Consider the following 20,720-nt stretch of genomic DNA (forward strand, 5'->3'; position numbering starts at 1 on the left):
GTTACTGAGAATATCAATGATACACACACACACACATATCACTATATATATATATATATATATATATATATATATGTTTTTAAAAAGTTAATAAATTAATCTACGCTCTCATGCTAAAGGTCACCAAGAATGTCACTGGTCTCTTTTGTAATATTGTACAATGTCCTTCTTCCTATGTAATAATAAACCTTCAAGAAAAATGCATGAGCTCTTTGATACAATTTAAACATAACATTTCTTTGAAATAAAATATTTTTTTAATCAGAAAGATCATCAACTCGAACGAGATTTAAATATATTCAACAAAAATATATCTATATTTGACAATGAAAAGTTATCGAGCAAGGAATTCAGGAATGTGCCAAATATTTGAATTCATATAAAATTTCAATAAAAAATAAAGGGAAAAAAAAACGATAAATGAAAAGCTTCTTTATTTTTTACGACGTAATATTTAAACTTTATCTCAAATTAAAAATAGTAAAATGCAACATTGAAACAATGCAATTATTTTTGCAAAGATCGACATTATTATGCTACGTACAAAATTTTCTCTTTCTTTCCATCTTCGTGAAACAAAATTAATCATAAATTTCCAACACACAAATAATGTAGTTATATATATATATATAACAGTAATAATGTAGTTATATATATATATATATATATATATATATATATATATATATATATATATATATATAATCGATATCTATATATACAGGCGTAGTTCGAAAATGAAGGTCCATTTTGTTACAAGAATGAACTTATATACCGAATAGTTGCAATTTCAAGTACTCTTTTAAGGTCAGTTGATTTTGTCGAAAATAATGTTAAGTATTAATCGCCCAATGTCAATCGTAAGTTAACAACTAATTAGCTAACTAATTCTGTGTCTTTTAAATTTTAAGTTCAAAGCGACCACAACTGGAAAAGCAACGAACCACTACAAAATCAGTTAAACGTTTGGTGGACACAAATCGACATTATAAACCACAGATCGATAAAGAAATCACAAATTTTCCATTTGTAAAAGCTGTGGAAAAGGTAAGAATATTTTGTTTTTTTAACGCGATACAAATACGCACGTAATAATTAATAAAAAAAAATAAATAAATAATTGAACTGATATATATATATATATATATATATATATATATATATAATCAAAATGAGATTGCAATTTTTAATATTAAAATTGAAGAGATTTAATGTTTCTCAAGTATATTGATAAACCGAGATACTAATGTAAAACTCACTTGGAGCAAGAGATGAGTACAAGTAAACATGGAAGCACAGAAGCAGAATCAAATTTTCAAATAAAATACACGTGTTCTCATACGAATCTCACTAAGTGTATAAATAATTTATATATATAATATATATAAATAAATATATATGATATTACATATATACTATATTATATATATTTATAACAAATTTATATAAGTACATAAATAATTACGAATATTATTAATATATATACATATATATTATAAATAGTTTTTACTAATGTAATCCCATAAAAGCAAACTACAAACGTAATATTGAGCAAGTTATAAAGTTCATCCATAAACACCTTTCGAAGTAATATTATAGTTAATTAATTAATATTCCAAGTTTTCAACATGATTAATTAGTCAAATATGTATAAAAATACGTCTTGTAAATATTAGTAAACAGTAAATGGACTGTTAATATCGTATTATAATAGAATGAAATGGACACGGGAAATTAATTAATTTATCACAAAAGAGAATCAATAATTACTTCCCACGTATATTTGACGAAATTCTAAGTTTCGAATGTGATATATGCACGCACATGAATTTCGAAAGATCTTCATGAGAAAATTCGTGACACACTCGACAAAACGACCAACCATTTACTAACTAACGAGAACGAACTGAATACGCTAGACAAAGCTTAAAAAAGCTAGCCACGGGAAATACTAGCTAGTACTCTATTATCAGTAGAGAAACTATATAGAGAAACAAAACTTCGTGAATACTCTCATGGATGTATATAATTTCAGAAAAAGAAAAAAGAAAATATATATATACATATAAAAGAGTGATTATTAAACGCTTTTTATGAACAATGATTATTTCATTGAATTCTTTTCATTCGTCATTTATATAAAAGAAAAGGCAAAAAATTTTTTAAATAATTTATCGTGATAATGTATAACATAATTAACAATAGATACACGGTAGGGACTATAAAGGTTAATATTATTAGTAGATAATAAATGATTAACGAGATGTATTTTCATTATCCATTTGTAACATTGATTGTTACGAATTTACATATGTGTATATATATATTTATATGTATAACGGATTTTAAACAAATCTGTTAATAATAAGAAAATTTTGGAAAATGTATTCAATCATATCTCTATTATAATTAAACAATTGATTGCTTTTGTTTTAACGCTATTAAATTAATCATCTAAAAGATAATACATAGAAATAATAATACATGAAAAAAATACGTTCAACGAAATAGTATTTTTTAACATCAGATTACATCGTTATTTCCGTGTAATTATGACACAAAATACGGCTTTTTCTAAAGGAGTAATTGATTACATTTTATAATTAAGAGGAAAGCAAGAACCCTTTCTTTTTTCAGAAACAACCGAATCTTATGAAACCACTTGAATGGACGGCAATTGTTGTTAGATAAAAGTGTTAATTAAAAATATATCATTGAAGAAAATAATGGTAGATAAAATTTATTGTGAGATAAATTATTTAGAAAGAAATATCTCTATGCAAACATACGCAGGCAGATCATATATGTAAATAATTGTATAAAGGAAGAAGTAGTTAGCTAAGCTTTATGATTGGACATTCTGAAGGAAAAGTAGTACAAGTCGAGATTTTAACGAACTACATAGAGGTAACGATCACGTTTTTTATATTAATATGTAAATATGTATTTTATAATGCAATTTAACGATGAAAATTTCTACATCGTACCAGTGTACTGTGAAATTTATCATTCTAAAGTCGCAGGATTTACCGGAAGTCACCCAGTTCGACATCCTTTGAATACTAACTTTCTACCTATAAGCCGATTATTCATATTTAAGTATCTACATCTTTTTAATCTTGTTAAAGTTATGTCTTACATTATCTTTAATTTGTCATAATGAATATCATACGATATCATGAAAACGCAAATAAAAAAGATTAAGAAACGTTTATGAATCGCAAGGAACCTTGATCGAAAACATTTAAGGATTGTTATGAAAGACCTTAAACGTAAAAGAAATATAAAATTGCGATGATAAAAGCTTTTACTAATTAAACGAGCGCGTTCGTAAGAGAAATGAGATGAATTGTTCATTGGAAGTAAGAATATCGTGAAATTGACTAATTACTATATAATCACGAAAATGTTTCAATTAATGAATTTCTTCAATTTTATGTAACATCTTACTGTTTCGAAAAAAAAAAAACGAAATACGAAAGTTCATTATTCTTAATCTAGATCTGTTATTAACAAACCATTTTAAGATCATCTTACAATCGACTTTTCTATTTGCCATTTTCTTCTTCTTCGTAAGAATTATTGAACAAATTAATAAATGAAAATTGATACGAGAAAAAAAATGATTCTTTCATCTCTCTACAATGATTTCACTCGAATACTAATATTAATACTAAAATTCAAGTTTTTTTTTTCTTTTCTCTTCTAGCTTTTTTCTTTTTTTCTTTCTTTCTAAGATGGATTCCTTCGATCGAAAATCGAAATATCCACCAACAGTTGAAAAGCTCCAAATAGGAATACTATTTCCCTTTAAGAAGCATTGTATGAGAGATGAGATATATCTATATACCCAAGGGAAAGGAGCACCTGGAATCGAGATTTTTTTTTTACTTGACAAAGGGAAGACGATATCTCTGCTTTTGATTTTACGACCAAAGTTTCCCTTCGATTTTCAATATCGGATAAACCTCTGCTTGGTAAGGGTAATCATTTCAGATTATCCTGGCATGTGAACGCGTTGAAAAAAAAAAAAAGAAAAGAAAAGAAAAGAAAAAATAGAAAAAGAAATGCGTTCCTACAATAAAATTAATCAAGATAATGATATCTAATGAACGAAAATTTCTATTCGCAATATAATTATTATTAGAAAATATTCATTCATTTTTTCTACTTTTATGATATTGTGAATTTTCATAAAAACGATTGATCAGTCGATCATATGTATTCCAATAAAAGTGGAGAACGTATGAGGAACGTATACAAAAGGAATGACAAGAAGTAGGAAAGATGAATTAGGGTCTACGGTAGACATTCACGAACCTTTACGAATACATGGAGACATCGTCGAGACGTAGAGAGTGATGAGGATCATAATTAGATTATTAACTAATGGAGAATGTTAGGATGCGAATAAGCGGACGATGGAGAAGCTGGCAAAAACTTACGAAAGCACGATCGTGCTAAAATTCTATTAAATACATGCAATATATATATATATATATATATATATATATATATATATATATATATATATTGTGAAAGTTCTCGATGAAAGCACATGCCGATCTCTGTTAATCAGATCAATGATGTTCTAAAAGGAATCGTACTTCAAATTTTCCATTGAAACTGAATAGAAGCCATATAAGAGGGTCTCTGTTACTAACTTGATCTGTTAGAGAACAAGCAAATGGCAAAGATAAATACTGCGAACTTCGTATGAATAAACAATTATACATATGTAATTAAATATAAATATTATGAAGGTATAATTTGTCTGAGTTATCGACGTTAAGAACACGATTCTTATACAATATTTCTATAATAACAGTAATAATAATTAATCGATTAAACGAATAGAACGAATTAATTCGTCACGAATATTTAACTTATTTCTTTGTAAAATAATAAATATGTATATCGTTTATTTCTTAATTTTACTCCTAAGAAATCATTATATACTTTCTTAAATCTTTCTGAAATTTTAAAACGATTCATTATGCTATTAAAAATTTACTTATTCCATTTACGCGATGTCATTTTATTTTCAATCAAAATAAATTTCATACGTCCTACGTTAAACGATCGAAAATTTTCTCGATTAACAAGTTAATAGAGAAATACAATTTGTAGAATTCTGGTTACAGTCGAGTACTAATGAATACGAGTAGATATTATCTTATATCGAATTTCTCACGATGAATCTCTCCAACAACGTATTTCAAACTACATTCATATGAAAGGCGCATTATCGTGATATATATATATATATCATATATATATATATATATATATATATATATATATATATATATATAATACTATTTCAAAGGATATATATATAATAGAGTTGAGCTTGACCTGCACGTGAACTATTTAATGCTCAGATGCTCGTAAGTAATTCGATTTTCCCTGACACGCTTTCTCCTGTGTATCTCGTCATTGTTTCTGAAGTCCCTTGGTCTAACTTACTTTTGTCAAAAAAACAAAAAAAAAAACAAATAAAAAAAAAGATAAAGAAAAGGAAAAAGAAAAAAATTAATAAATAAAAAAAAAAAGAAATTTTCATTGGAAAAATACTTGTGTAATCGATGGCTTATATAAACCATTTTTACAAAACGCTTATCATTATTATTAATATAAAAGCCTTAATCTGTGTGTTCGTAATTTCACAAAAATTCTTTCTATTTTTGTCCAATCCAATCGACATTTTGTATAATCGTTCTTCATGATCTGACGAAAAGTTTAATACTTTTATAACTTGCGGAAATATTAGCTATAAAACAGGCTACAAAGCTTCAAATGAGAGATAGAAAGGGGGTGGGGGAAAGAGAGAGGGAGAGAGAGAGAGAGAAATGGAGAATAGGAAAATGTGAGGTTGGTTGCACTAGAAATGCATTGATTGAGTGATTTGTGATCTGTGTTCTGGAACGCACGTTCTGCATTCCTGGTATTTTCCATGTTCTATGTATACAAATAACGTGATGGTATTTCTACGTATCCGGTAGCATGCATTCAAAATTCGACTGTGGAAAAAAAAATTTATTTCGCAAATTTCAAGGATCTTCCAATCCAAGAACAGTATCTTAAGTACATTTTTGCACTTTTTCAAAACACACACCAACGATAAGAGCCCGATCAGCAAAAAATTTTGTATTTTACATTTCCAATAATAAAACGTCACATATAATCTGAACTAACGTGATATGGCTTGATATATCATTCTGACAAAAGAAAAAGAAAGAAAAAAAGGAAAGAAAAAAAACGAAGAGCAAAAATAAAAAAATGTTATTGTTAAAAGATACAAAAATGTTTTTTCAAACCTTAACCGTCCGTCATCCCTGACATGTGAATATACTAATACAATATATTCGCTCGAAATACGCATTTATACATATTACGGATAAATTCTATATAAATGAATAATCAAATTTAGCTTGGGGAAGGGGAAGGTTTTACAAATATGAAAGAAAAATGGAATATATAAGAATTGTACTTACATGTTGCATCGGATATGCGTTGCTACCGACGAGAAAGTCCCATGCCCACGCGAAAATACGCGCGCAAATGTGCATTGACGTCACTGCCACCGTGAATAATTTCTTTGTTCTTCTTTCTTATCGTTGATAAACGTTACATACGATATTCGGTACTTCTGAAAAATAGATAATGGTACCGATCTGCTATTCGATTTCCCGCGCGAATCGAACCATTCGTCACGAAACTACCTTATTCCCTTCTCTTCTCTTTTCTTACTTTTTCTTCACTTTCGTATTAAGTCGCACGACGAACGATATTACCTACACTATTTCACTTTTCAGTAATTAGATTTCTTTTAACCATTTCCACTTGTCTCTTCTGGAAATAAACTCCATCGAATCGACGATGTTTCTGCAAGATTCTTAGCAAATCGTTGTGACATCTATCGATTATCTTTTTCTCTCTTTCATCCTCTCTCTCTCTCTCTCTCTCTCTCTCTCTCTTTCTTTCTTTTTCTTTCTCTCTCTTGAGCGTCGTTACCAATAAAATTCAACCATCGATTTCAGATCCGAGGAATATCGAAATCCTTTTATTGCGTACCACCTTGTGCCATCAAAAATATGATTTAGTTCTTTGATGAGCTTGAGAAAACAAATTCGATAGAAAAACCTTACGAATGCACCCATTCCGTCACAGCAATTCAGTTATGACTTTTTAACGGAAAAATGAATCGGTCGATCGATCCTTAATTCGATTGACTGGCACAGATGGACGATAGGGATTAAACGACAAATTGAAATCGCGAACGCGAAACGAACAATCGTTCTTTTACGGCAATAATTTTCGTGATTAGAAAAAAAGATTTTGTTTCTTGATTGATCGAACGATCCAAAGACGACGCAACGTAACTTTACTCTTCACTGAAGTTACTCCTCACTTTTTTGTCTGACTCTTCTTTTTCTTTTTTCTCTCTTTCTCTCTCTCTCTCTCTCTCTCTCTCTCTCTCTCTCTCTCTCTATCTCTATCTATCTATCTATCTATCTGTCTTTTTCACGCACGTCTCTCTTTTCCGGGTTAATTCGGGACTTCGTCGAACAAGATTAATCGAACGAACGAATTACTTCAGGTCACACGTTAGAAATACAGCAGAAAGTCAAGTTTCAAAGAATCGATTTCGATTAAAAAGAACTTTCTTTGTTCTTTTTACGATCAAAAGTAAGACGGGCAGTGAGCCAACTTGTTGATCCATCTCTTACCACCACACCAAGTAAATTGCTCACGAGCGAAAGATCCTTCTTTTCTTGAAAATTGGTAATAATTTTTTGTAAATGATTAATTTGAAATTAATTAGAATGACTTTTTCCTTTTGTTTACCAATATTACGTTTTTAACTTTGACAAAGAAAACGAAAGACACACCTTCTTTTTTCTTTAAAAATGAAATTGACACAAGGTTTAATATACAGAATTTAGAAAGAGTTTACACTATAATAATTTATTATATGTGAATGATCGCGAAACCCACGAAATATACAATCATCCTATCGAAAGGTTTATGCAATACTGAAGGGTAGAAAACCGCGTGCTACTGGCTGCTCCTTGAAAAGCATGAGAAGAGTGGTGGTGGGGGAAATTGCGTGTTCCGTGTGCGCGACAATGCTATGTACGCATCAACAGATATTTACCAAGTTTTTTATATATATATAATTAACCTCTAACATTGACTTATTTTCACGTTTAAATAGTAAACTAATCAGAACAATAAGCATTTATTTAAATTATAAATTGCATACGATGTAATGTTTCTTTACGTATTATCTTAAATAGATAATATTTTATATAGATTTTATATACAATTAAATGAATTTCTTTGAAATTGGTAACATAAAATTTTTATTGTCTTCATAATCTTCATAATTACAAATGTGTATTCATTGATGTACACTATGATGAATAGGTTAATTGAAACGAACAATTCTTTGTGTATAATTATTGCAAATTTGAAACAAGTCATTTCCATTTCCAATTATTGTGAAATAGTTAAAGTTAAATATATGTTAATATTATATATTATGTGCATCCATAATTCAGGCTTTTGTAATTCAGATTTCTGAATGTGATGATGTTAATAATTTATACAAATTCTAGCGGTAAAAAAATACACGTTACTGAATGGCGGCAACATTAGCGCTCCTATCGGCGACAAAAGTTCCTACTCTCCTTTCCTTTGATTACTTATTATAGTTTAATGGTCACGCGGATATATCACACGTGTATTTACTATAATATTAAAACAATAGTTTACTTTTGAAATATTGAGTTATATTCATTTTTTTAAGTATTTGTGTTTATTTATTGAAATAAAAATACATATAATTTTACAGACTCTCTGTAGGTAATAAAAATACAAAATATTATTTAAGGTTAAGATCAGAAATTGTATCACTCATATACAATACATCTTTTATAATTTTTTAATTAACTTGCATAAATCTTGTTTAGTTATTTCTTCTAAGGATTATATTAAAATATGAAACGAAAAGAGCAAGGAACTTCTACGGAAAGAAAACCGAAAAGGATAAAAAAAAATTTAAACAATGATGATACCATCACAGAGAAAGTAGACTTAAAAGTTGTCAAAAAAGAGAAAAAGGATAAAGAAAATAATGTAAAGATAGAGAAAAAAGTAAAATTTGAAAAACCATTGTTAAAGAATTCGTTGAAAATACATCAGAAAGATTTAAAAAAAAAAGGTTATTTAAAGGATTTGAAAAATAAAAAAAATATTACAAAAGATAATATTTTAACGACACAAAAGGAAGATTGGCAGAACTTTAAAAAGAAGAAGAAAGATTTAAGAGAAAAAAGAAAAGAAAGAAGATTAACGGATGTATATGAAATATCTGTTCGAGCAAAAAAAATAAGTGAAAAATTACGTAGAACTGACTGTACATTAGAAGAAAAAAAGAAGTTGAGTCAAGAGCTTCACGAATTATTAAAATCTCATTATAACAAAATAATATTTACTCATGACATATCGCGTATAGTTCAGTGGGTACTCAAATATTGTGAATCTGATATACGAAATAATGTATTTGACGAATTAAAGCCATCTATCATAGCTATGACTCAATCAAAATATGCAAAGAATTGTATAAAAGTTTTATTAAAACATGGAACTGCAATATTAAGAAAAAATATTATTTCAGAGTGGTATGGAAATGTAGTTAATTTGATGAGTAATATTGTCTCTGCTCCTCTTATTGAACTTGCATATTCTACTTGGGCTACAAATGAAGATAAAATAAATTTTAAACAAGAATTTTATGGTGATATATACAAAAAAGCCAAAGATAAAAAAGTAAAGATTCTTTCTGATACTTTTGAAAATGCAGAAGGTATGAAATCTGCAATATTATCTGCTGTAAAAACTAATGTAATTAGAATTTTAAATAAGAAATTTATTAATTCTGTATTACTTCAAACTGTCATTTGGGAATATTTGACAAATTGTTCAAATGTAGATAGAAGTGAAATGATAGTTATGTTAAGAAGTTTAATAGTTGAATTATCTAATACAAAAGTTGGTACTAAAGTTGCTATGCTTTGTATATGGCATGGAACTAATAAAGACAGAAAAATTATTATGAAAGCTCTAAAAGAAAATATTAAAAATATTGCCATGTCTGAACATGGGTATATGGTATTATTAGCACTCATTGATTCTGTCGATGATACTGTTTTAATGAAAAAAATAATTCTCTCTGAAATTCAAAAAGATTTAACAGAAATAGTATTAAATGAATATGGAAAACATGTTATATTATATCTTGTAGCAAGGAGAGATCCTCATTATTTTCCACCAAGTATAATAGAATGTTTAAGTCAAGGAGATAATAATGAAACGAGCAAAAAACCAGCTGATATTAGAGAAAAAGAACTTCGTGAAGCTGTTACAGACTTATACTTAGAATCAATTGCTTCAGAAACAGCAGAATGGCTGTCAAAAGGATCTGTTTTAATGGTTACTCTTGCAGTATTGAAAGTAGGTTCTGGTGAAAAATTAAAATGTGTATTTAAAGCCATCGCTTCTTTTCTTACTAATACAGAATCTGAATGCGATCTTATTGAACATCCAGGTCTACATATGATGTTAAAAAAACTTATTCAAAATGATAAAAATTTAGAAGCAAAAGAAGAGACTACTTTTGGTTCTATATTAATTGACTATCTAACAAAGAATATTCTGAAACAATGGATACGATTTAATAGAGGTTGTTTTTTACTTATTTTACTAATAGAAAATGAAACTGAAACAGTAATTAGTAATTTAATATTAAAATTGCAAGCAGTATTGCAAAATATTAAGAAAGAACAAACTCCAGGAGCAACAATTTTACTTAAAAAGTTAAAAGAGAAACAATGAATTTGAAATAATTGTTATATATATTGGATTAAAATAAATAAAGATTCTAGAAAAATTATTTTTATACTGATAATGTAATTTTTTTGTCCAATATTTTTACATAATTAATCATTCCATGTGAATTTTGAATGTATACATTAATCACATATTAAGTCACTTGATATTAAAAAAGCTGATCTATTCTCTCACTTTATCATTATAAATTAAAACACCATTATGTAATCATAATACATTTGATATAACAAATGATATATTATTATATAATTTACAAATTTAAAAAGCAAGGGTATCAGAAATATAGTTTAAATTGGTCACAATCCAGTGTGATTAATAATTAAATGCCTTACCTTTGGTAACAAAACACATTGAATATGTGGGAAGTTTTTACAGAATAATATTGTGCTGTAACGTTTGTTTACATTTTGTCAATTACTATTATTTTGTTAATTTTAATAATAACAATTTATGCATTAAATTATGCAATACATTTACCCAGTGAGAAACTAAAAACAGCAAAACTAGTTTTTACCCAACTATTTGTCCATAAATATTGTAATATTACAAAAATTCAATCTAGCTATTCAACACTTAAAAAACTGGTTTCTGATATAAACATAATATATCCATCTTATAAGATATATTATATTTTAATAATATATCATAAAGTAATTTAATTTAATAGTCTGAATAATTGTTGTTTTTGATGTTAGTACATTCTAATTATAAGATTTGTTATAGTTGATAAACTGCATATTTTGAATACATAAACTTCCATTCATATAGAAGAATCATCATGTAATTTTTTAAAGATGAGATTATATGTCCAGTAACACCTTTATTACTGAACTCAACACTGAAATGTGAAAATTTGCAAATATTAATAATATATATTGACAATAACCAATATATAATTTGCGTGTTACCATTATTCAGAGATGTGTGGTACTGGAAATATAAGTTTACTGATATATACTTTGATTCTATAATAATACAGAAATCAAACAACATAGTGTTTACATTTTCAGCATTTCTTTAATATCTATAACTCTTGTTCGAATTTCAGGTTGATTATCCTTTGCTAAATCTGGCATTAATTCTTTTAGCACTAATTTTATTTTGTCAAGATTTTCAATATTTTTTGTTTCATTTAATTTTTTCGAAAGCGAAATAACTATATTTAATCCTTCCTTTCTTATTCTCGTATATCTCGGAGTACCTAAATAAAAAAAAGATATATAAAGGAATCTGGAAATCTAGTTATTTGCTGAAAATATTCAGATTTACTTACTTATACAATTTGACAATATATTGCAAAGCATATCACATAATGAATTTAATGTTTCTTTATCTTTTGTCGTCATATTTGCATAATTTATTGTAAAAAGAACAAGTTTATCCACAAAATGATTTAGTGATGTCAATATAGCAACTTGTACAGATCTCGTTGTATTGGGTAATACTTGTTGACAGTGGTGTACAAATTCTATACAAAAGTTGTCTGGAAAATATAAATGTACGAATATAAATTTATATACTCGTATTATATTTGATAAACACAATTGATATTTTTAGTTAAATATAAAACTCTTTTACCCTGTGTCTTTTTAGAAGATGGCCATGCTTTGCCTAGCATTTCATATACTACTTCTTGTAACTTGATATTATTTTCTTTCCTCTTAGAATTTTCAACAATAGAATCATCATCATCATCAGCGTTTTTATTTGATAACTATGGAATTTTCATAATACATTAGATTTAAAAATTATATTAAACAATTTATTTATCAATCTGTTAATACTAACTTTCGTTAAAATTTCTTGAGCAATATTATAAACTTCTGTAAATTTATCGATATCTAACTCATGTAATACAGTACAGAAAGCTTGTAGAGCATGTTGACGATATTCTACCGCTTCTTTTTTACTTTCTCTATATAGTGTTTCTATTATCATTTCCTTCAATTTTTCATCTTCGTGCAAGGTTTCTCTAATGTTAAAATTAAAAATAAAAATTGATATTAAAAAATCTTATAATATATATATATGTATATATATATATATACACACACACACAGTTTTGTAACAGCAACAGCATACGTGGTCTTACTTGCTATTACTTGCTAATGTAGCAAGAGCACTTAAGAGTCTCTCTTTGCCATTCCACGTTCGTCCTCGTAATCCATCTGTCAATACTTTTAATAAAGTATTTCTTGCATCTAGATCAACACCACTACCCAACTTTGATGCTACTGTATTAACTGCATTTGCTGCTTGTACTTTAGTATTCCATGATGCTGATTCTAAAGCTCCACGTAGAGTAGTAGTTATCGTATTTAAATTTTGCCTAATTCCTGTTTCTGTTCCTGGTGTTATATCATTCCATAATTCAGTCCATAGTGCAACTGTATTTTCATTTGCTGGAAATAAATTGTTTAAAATAGAGCAATACATAAATTAAAAATATTAAATATGAATATACTGTTGTATCCAAACCTTGAGTTTTTTCTGCATGCATAGCAAAAAATATAAGAGGTATAATAATATTTAAATAATTTCTTAATAACTCTTGATTATGATTATTTATTGATTGCAAAGTTTGTCCAACTGCTAATCTAATGGAATCATCTAAAAATAATTCGTACTTGTTAATTAATTTTATTCAATTTTTATTCCAAAAGTTATTCCTTTTTGTTTATACATACCTTCTTTTTCCATATACCAAGTATTTAAAGTGTTAAATAATTTTTCAAGACTAGATTCCTTTGCTGATCCAACCACATGACCAATAGCAATAGCATTATTTCGTCTAACCGCAGCATTACGATCAGCTAAACCATTTACCAAAACAACTAAAAGCTTACCTATATATATATAGAACATATATAATTGTATAGTAAAAATTCTCAATAAGACATAATAATCGTTATATTACGTTTATACTAACCAGTATATGGTTGCATCTCTTGTTTCAAATGAGTACTAAGAAGAATCAAAAAATGGGAACAAGCAATCTTTGTTCCAAAACCAACACTGCATTTTATTAATTCTATTACTTTTGGCATCAACTCTTTCAAAATAGACGCGTCGATATATTGTATACACTATATAAAATAAAATAATTAATAACTATATCTTAAGTATACAAAGCAAGTATTAATTATAGAAAATTTACTTTAGATATTGTTTCTGTTGCATGATGACCTTTTGCAACAGAAGTTCTTAATGCATCAATAGCATCTTGTGCTTCAGATGTCGTACCATATGCATTACTTAAATATGACAGATTAGGATTCTCAGATTCTCCGATTGCACTTAAAAGGGCAGGTATTAAGTTGACTAGAGCAGGTTTAAGCAAATTTCCAGCTGATGTCACAAGTTGAGATACTGTTTGTAATGATACTGCTCTCACAGTATCTATTGTATGAAGTACACCAATATCAAGTAATGGTGGTAAAATGGCTTGTAATAAATCTTCACCTGCTTTACCATATGAAGAATCACAGTGTCGTATACAAACCTATAAAAAAAAGAAGATAATTGTATAGTATATATAACAATTTACTATACTAAAATTATTTGTTACTTACTTTGCTAAGTACTTTGGCCGTGTTTGTAGCAGCCAGCCTTGTACCTTCATGAATGTCATCCATTACACGAAACAATTTCATCCATAATTCAGGAGCATATAATTCTAAATTTATATGGATATTTGCTCTCAACAAATCAGATAAAGCATTACAACAACTTATGCGTACACGCCATTCATTATTTGTCAAATTATTTCTAATATCATCCAATATTTCTTTGTGATATTGTTCGAGCTAAAAAGTAATATAAAAAATATGCTTGTAAGACAAGTAAGCGAAAAAAAAATTAAAAATAATTTTTTACTCACAGCTTTAATTGTAGAAGGAACAATTTCACGCCATATACTACTCATACTTTGTTGAAGTTTTGGAGTAGGGTCAAACTGATATCTGTATAATCTTGGTATGATACTTGGTAAATACTTATTTAATTCATCACTTGCTACACTAGCTATAGCTGCAAATCCAAATGCAGCACCTTTCTTAGATGTCCAAACTGCATTATGATTAGCTAATCGCATAAAATAATAAACCAATTCTGGTTTTTGTAACTCAGTTGCAAGAGAGCATATTTCTCTATATGTTGATATATTACCACTGAAAACATAAATAGTTATTATTCATAGAAAATGTAAAAGTATGTTATTAAAATAACATTGGTAACACACAATTTGTCATTAATAAATAAACTTGTCTTACCCACTAGGACTTTTTCCTAACTGGCCCTCTTCAAATAGTTTTGTATCACTTGTAACTTGTTGTACAGTTCTGCGACCTTGCATAAACTGCTCTAATATAGACGATACTAAAGAATTACGTTCTTCTTGTGTGCTATTAGCATGTACTAGACTAAGTCCCTTTGCTGCTAAATCCTGTATTATATCTATTCATAAACGTGAATATATTACGTTATTTAAGTTTTCAATATATACCGTTTGTTTGTAGTTATTAAAAAAAAAATATTTACCACTGTCCTCAGAAAGAAATTCTATAAAAGCATGATGAATTGCTGATAATTTTGTTTTGATACAATCTCGTTGAACATTATGTTTTAATAGTGCTAACAACCATATGCATGTTGCCTATAAAAAAAAAAATTGTAACTCAGTATGGCAAATCAAACAGAAAAAAAGAAAATACTATATCAAAATTATGCTTCATACCTGTCTGGAATTAGGATGTGGTATCTTGTACATTTTTAATAATTCATCTAGTACATATATTAAAAGTTCAATACTCTTGTTGCTAAATGAAATCTTATATTCACTAGGAAGAGTTGTCCATGCATCTCGTCCTTCTGGAGATGCCTGTCCCTGAACACAACATACTAGAGCTTCGCCCATAATTAAATGAATTTCTATATCCTTAGTCTATAAATTAAAATATTATTATATAATATAAATAATATACTTAAATGCAATATTATAAGCAGTAAAAAATTACTCACTTCTTTCGCCATTGTAATTATTTTGTCTATTATATATGTGGTGTGTGGAAAATCTTCTGCAACGCATATGTATCCTAAAGAGATCACTGCCTTTTCCTTCACCTGAAAAAGAATTTTTTTTAAATCTGACAAAACAACAAAAATCTGTATCCTCATAAAATAATAAAACAAACCTTAGTCTTAATTTTTACATCAGTTACTATAGAAAACAGTGTTTCTGTAACTGCTTTTTTATTTAATTCATCATTTCCTTCTGCAGGTAATGGTAAAGGAAATGTTTTTCCTACAATACCAATAGCTTCAACTGCAGCATCCATAAGTAATGTTGTACTTTCATGAAGAAATGTACCTAAAAATATAAATATAATTTATTAAAATAGTTTTTTGATAGAATTTATTTATCGTATATACGAACGTACATATAATTTTAACAACATGAATATACATCTCCCAATTGAGCAGATCGTCTCTATTTTCATTTCGTTTAATTATCAAATTCCTCTCTATCATAAAAGTTAAAGCCAATAATGAACCATGCTGTGATTCTACATGTTTTTTCTTTATCATATCTATAATCTCCGAAATGTGTTTTTCGAAATCAACAGATGAAAAATTAGAAGTTATAACACCATAGACTTTAGCAACCAAATATCTTACATCCGGTTTTGTAGATGTAAGTAAGGTACGGAGCCATGGTAATTCTTTTTCATAAATTTCTCTCATATAATTTGGAATACAACCAACAACTTCTAATAATGCTTGCAAAGAAGTTGAATCTGCAAAAACACCGATAAAACATATTAATAAAAATAATAATAATAATTATTAATAAAAATATCTATTTTTATAAAGTATAATTCTCTCAAATATTATTCTTGAAAATAATACCTGCAGCAGCATGAGTGAGCAGTAAAATCATATCAAGATAATAATTTAGAGCTCCTGGTTGAGTTTCATACAAATTTTGTAAATAACGTCCAATCATTGGAGTATATTCACATGGATGTTGTAGTGGCTCATTATATGTAGGTATATTAGCACTTTTTGCGAGACAAACGCGTAGATAATTAATTATCTGTAAAAAATACATATATGTAAAAGTAATATATGTTTTTATCATATAATTATTCGAATCTGAAAAAGTATACCTCTGAAAAGGTTGCAATATTAAATGGAAGCGTTTTACTTCCTATATTTATTTTTCCACCACTTGGCATAGACATTCTTATTTGCATCTTTGAATGTATATAAGCTACAAGATCTGAGAAATCTGGTAGAACTGTTTGTTTGACATCTTGTTTATCATGACTATCACCGTCAGTTTTATTTACACCGCTATATAGAGCTTTTACAGCTTCTGTACTTATTTCATGTTTGTTATCACCACATGATAAAAGTAGTAAATATCGTGATGGAGCATCATCAGGAGGAAATACTGTCGCGGCATAATGCATAGCCACAAACCTATATTTAAATAATAATAAATTATTTATGTATAATAATATTTATATCAATAAATGTGTATATACATACCTTACACTTGATTCTGGTGATTCTATATGAGATGACAATAAAGCATTCATCAAAGCTATGTTACTTTTATCTTCTCTATTGAGAATAAATGCAGATGTTACAGATATTAACGCATCTCGCACTGTTCTTCGTAAATCTCCGTCAGTCTTAAATTTGAAAAAAAATATTATAATAAACAAATTTTATTAAATGTATAACTGGAAAAATATTTGAAAATCTTGTAAAAAAATTATTTAATTAGTACTTACCGATACCAAGGTATCGAAAAGATTTTGTAACAAACTCAAATCTTTATTGATTAAAGAAGGTATTCTTTGGCCTAATTGTCCAATAATTGTATATGCCATAGGTTTATGAATATCTTCGCCTTCAGAAATTAATTTTATCATACCATTTAATATTACTCCTGCTACACGAACTAATGGTGTAAGACTACATCTTGAAAAAGAAAGAAACACATTCTTATATGTATGCATATTTACATAAATAACTTAAATATAGAAATAAAATTTCCAAGTTAATGAAATAGACTTACTGCTGAACAATATTAGATGTAAATTGCAATGCTAATGATTTCAACTTTGAATTTGTATTTTTTCCATACAAAGAATCAAATACAACCTATAATTTAATATAAATATCACACTATTAATATTATATAAGATTTCAATTATATAAATAATTGTTAACAATTATTTATAATATACCTGAATGCATGAAGGAATAATAAAACCTGATTTAGTTAATCGACAAAGATAATGTAATACTTTTAGTCGAATACGAGTACTAGCAGGTAATCGTTTCATTTCAGGTTTAATTTCCTTTTGTGTTGCTAAACCATCAGTACCTAAGAATAATGTATAAAGTGGTGCAGCTATTTGCATTGAGGACCAATCTAAAGAACTGAAACATATATATACAAATACTGAAACAAACAAAATTAAATACAAGAACTACAATAAAATTTTGTACATACCTTACAATTTTTTTCAATTCTAAATCTGCCATATTAGCAACACTAAATCTAGTATCTGCAGCTGCAACAACCAAATGTATAAAAATATCTGAGTCAGGAAAAAATCCACTAGAAATAAATTTAACAATTCCCAATTTGGTTTGTTCCAGCTGTTCAGCAGTAGGTGGATGTTCACCTATAACTCTCTTGAATGCATATTCACTTAATCCAGGTGGAACAGGAAATTGAGGCCAATCAACTGTTTGATTCAATTGCTGATTTTCACTTTGTCCTACCGATCTAATATTATATCAATGTTGTTTATCATATAAAATGTATAATAATTAAATTAATAATAGTACAACAATCCTGCTTACCCATAAGGTAACAATAGTACATCGAGCATAAAGTTGATCAATTGTTTTGATACATAAGGTTTATCTTGTAAACCAAGTAAAGATGTTCGCTTATCAGGGTCTGCAGGAATATTAATATGTCCTAAGGCTGGCATTATTATTAGCATTAAACTAAAAGAATTATATATACATATATATAATGAAACAGTGTAATTTTCTTTTTATCTATCACATGCATTAATAATTATATATTGACAAACCTATCTTGATGGGATAAAGGTTTTCCATCAATAGCATTTAATACACTGGGAATTAATTCTGCTTGCTTTTTCATTTCCATACGTGGATATCCCAATTTTATATATATAATTGTAAAATTCTGAAAATAATATTATACTCATTAGATATTATTTTATCATTAAAGAACACATATAAATAAAAATAACATACAATTACAAATGAACTAGCAGCTGGATCCTGATACTGCAACAATAATGCTTCAACTGGTAACTGCACTTGAGGTCTAGTTTTTACCCTTCTATTGATATGAATTAACAACTCCATTACTTTTTTTCTAACACCTTCCTGTGCACTGGACAATTTGAGCAATACCGGTGGTAGGAATTTACAAACAGATGCTTGTAATTGTTCATCTGTATCTGCTGATCCCAGCCGAAGGAAAACTCTTTCAAGCAAAACTTTAATCAAACAATATTAATTAATTACAGAAAATACTTAATTGATATATGTACATTTTATTAAACTTTATGAAAACACAATTAACATGATTCATAATCCATTGGATAATTTCTATAGTACTAATGATTATATATATACATATTTTTCAAATAAATTAAAAATTCAGTTTTATCAACTTTAAAATAAAATAATTTTATATATAATGTGTAACAAATTAAATAATTACCATATATAAAAACAATAATACAAAAAGAAAATATTTAATTTAATCATAAAGTAATAACACTATACAATAACGTAAATTTTGTCGAATATTTAAATGTGAAAATTATAAATAAAATCATAAATAAACACTGTATTGTAACACTAAACTTGATCTGTTTGACAGTTGAGAAGGCACGTGTTGAAATGAAGATGTAGCAGCTGACAAGGGTAAGGAGAGGGAGAGATGTGAATTGAGAAACTATTGAACAGAACCTTCACGGAAAATGATAGGTTTGAAGTTGCCTTTTTACAGGGCGGCATGACAATTGACTTTCTTTTTTACGTTAAAAAATGCTTTAAAATACTAATTTTGCTTGTTATAGTTGTCCATTTAAATAACCCAATGAATGACTTCCGAAATAATAAGGAACACAATGAAATTAATTCCTTATATACCGAATAAACCTAATTTTTTTCAGGACTACTCACTCAGCTCGTCCGTAGCTGCTGCCATTTTGAAATAGTGTATGAGAGAAAGCGGATGACATCGAGAAACGAGAAATGTCGCTGAATTTTGCAATTAATCGTTTTATGTCGAATCACTATCTATGTACTTTGACTAAACATATGCAAATTAATGTACTTCGTTTCACAACACAAAATACAATAACAAAATTTTGATCTTTTCGTTTATTTGTTTGATCAGTACAATGTACTTAATCTTATACGAATGCTTAAAAAATAAAATTATAAATGTAAGACGTCATCCTGAACAACACAATTATCTACAACTAATTATAGTCATCGTAATAATGGTTATTTTATTTTTTTATGTTTTTTTATAAATTACAAACTTTATTCAAAGAATGTTTATTATTTAATAACATTTAATATGGTTTTAAATTGAGGTTAACTATCGATTTAAGCTTTTATTTTTTATCTTACAAATTATTGCAGATAATTTTATTAAAAAAAGAATTTAAAACAAAAAATAGCCCTTTCTTAGTACTTTAATTTCTTTTCCTTTTTTTTTATAT

The 20,720-nt window shown here is 27.6% G+C and overlaps 3 protein-coding genes across 7 annotated transcripts in view; 1 reads left to right on the plus strand and 2 right to left on the minus strand.

The window, feature by feature from the left end:
• LOC124424362 (cAMP-specific 3',5'-cyclic phosphodiesterase) overlaps positions 1 to 7,995 on the minus strand; it is a 335,250-nt gene extending 327,255 nt beyond the window's left edge. The window contains exon 1 of the mRNA XM_046963288.1: positions 6,498 to 7,995. Coding sequence (XP_046819244.1) covers positions 6,498 to 6,572 — 75 coding nt within the window. The 5' untranslated portion in view covers positions 6,573 to 7,995. The remainder of the gene's footprint in view (positions 1 to 6,497) is intronic.
• Positions 7,996 to 8,716: 721 nt separating this feature from the next.
• Positions 8,717 to 10,975, plus strand: LOC124424198 (protein penguin). 3 transcript variants are annotated; one of them, XM_046962915.1, is made up of 2 exons: positions 8,717 to 8,899; positions 8,979 to 10,975. In XM_046962915.1, exon 2 carries the CDS (start codon positions 9,007 to 9,009, stop codon positions 10,900 to 10,902), a length of 1,896 nt encoding a protein of 631 aa, XP_046818871.1. In that variant the 5' UTR covers positions 8,717 to 8,899; positions 8,979 to 9,006; the 3' UTR covers positions 10,903 to 10,975. The 3 variants fall into 3 exon arrangements, with proteins under 3 accessions (XP_046818871.1, XP_046818872.1, XP_046818873.1); XM_046962916.1 differs by having other exon boundaries at positions 8,717 to 8,871; XM_046962917.1 differs by having other exon boundaries at positions 8,717 to 8,867.
• Positions 10,958 to 20,482, minus strand: LOC124424197 (proteasome adapter and scaffold protein ECM29). Of its 3 annotated transcripts, XM_046962911.1 has the most exons (29): positions 20,173 to 20,480; positions 19,231 to 19,478; positions 19,041 to 19,159; positions 18,802 to 18,951; positions 18,446 to 18,724; positions 18,177 to 18,372; positions 18,005 to 18,090; positions 17,718 to 17,907; positions 17,470 to 17,615; positions 17,085 to 17,400; positions 16,825 to 17,011; positions 16,356 to 16,712; positions 16,110 to 16,285; positions 15,937 to 16,038; positions 15,653 to 15,859; positions 15,457 to 15,571; positions 15,189 to 15,372; positions 14,798 to 15,086; positions 14,490 to 14,723; positions 14,075 to 14,419; positions 13,847 to 14,003; positions 13,605 to 13,763; positions 13,396 to 13,527; positions 13,010 to 13,319; positions 12,706 to 12,889; positions 12,496 to 12,631; positions 12,191 to 12,400; positions 11,826 to 12,118; positions 10,958 to 11,755 (listed from the first exon to the last, which is right to left on the minus strand). In XM_046962911.1, the coding sequence occupies exons 1-28, from the start codon at positions 20,195 to 20,197 to the stop codon at positions 11,916 to 11,918; spliced, it is 5,442 nt and encodes a 1,813-aa protein (XP_046818867.1). In that variant the 5' UTR covers positions 20,198 to 20,480; the 3' UTR covers positions 10,958 to 11,755; positions 11,826 to 11,915. The 3 variants fall into 3 exon arrangements, with proteins under 3 accessions (XP_046818867.1, XP_046818869.1, XP_046818868.1); XM_046962913.1 differs by lacking the exons at positions 10,958 to 11,755; positions 11,826 to 12,118; positions 12,191 to 12,400; positions 12,496 to 12,631 and having other exon boundaries at positions 12,751 to 12,889; positions 12,976 to 13,319; positions 20,173 to 20,482; XM_046962912.1 differs by lacking the exons at positions 10,958 to 11,755; positions 11,826 to 12,118; positions 12,191 to 12,400; positions 12,496 to 12,631 and having other exon boundaries at positions 12,752 to 12,889; positions 12,970 to 13,319; positions 20,173 to 20,482.
• Positions 20,483 to 20,720: the final 238 nt, after the last annotated feature.

The sequence above is a fragment of the Vespa crabro genome, chromosome 5 (assembly GCF_910589235.1).
Source record: "Vespa crabro chromosome 5, iyVesCrab1.2, whole genome shotgun sequence".
NCBI lineage: Eukaryota > Metazoa > Arthropoda > Insecta > Hymenoptera > Vespidae > Vespa > Vespa crabro.

Coding starts and splice junctions, on each gene's coding strand:
- LOC124424197 (XM_046962911.1), bottom strand. CDS start 20,197: ATGGCAGCAGCTACGGACGAGCTGA. Junction 14,420..14,489: donor CGGCCAAAGTACTTAGCAAA/GTAAGTAACAAA, acceptor TTTTTTTTATAG/GTTTGTATACGACACTGTGA. Junction 12,119..12,190: donor TATATTGTCAAATTGTATAA/GTAAGTAAATCT, acceptor TTTTTTATTTAG/GTACTCCGAGATATACGAGA.
- LOC124424198 (XM_046962915.1), top strand. CDS start 9,007: ATGAAACGAAAAGAGCAAGGAACTTCTACGGAAAGAAAACCGAAAAGG.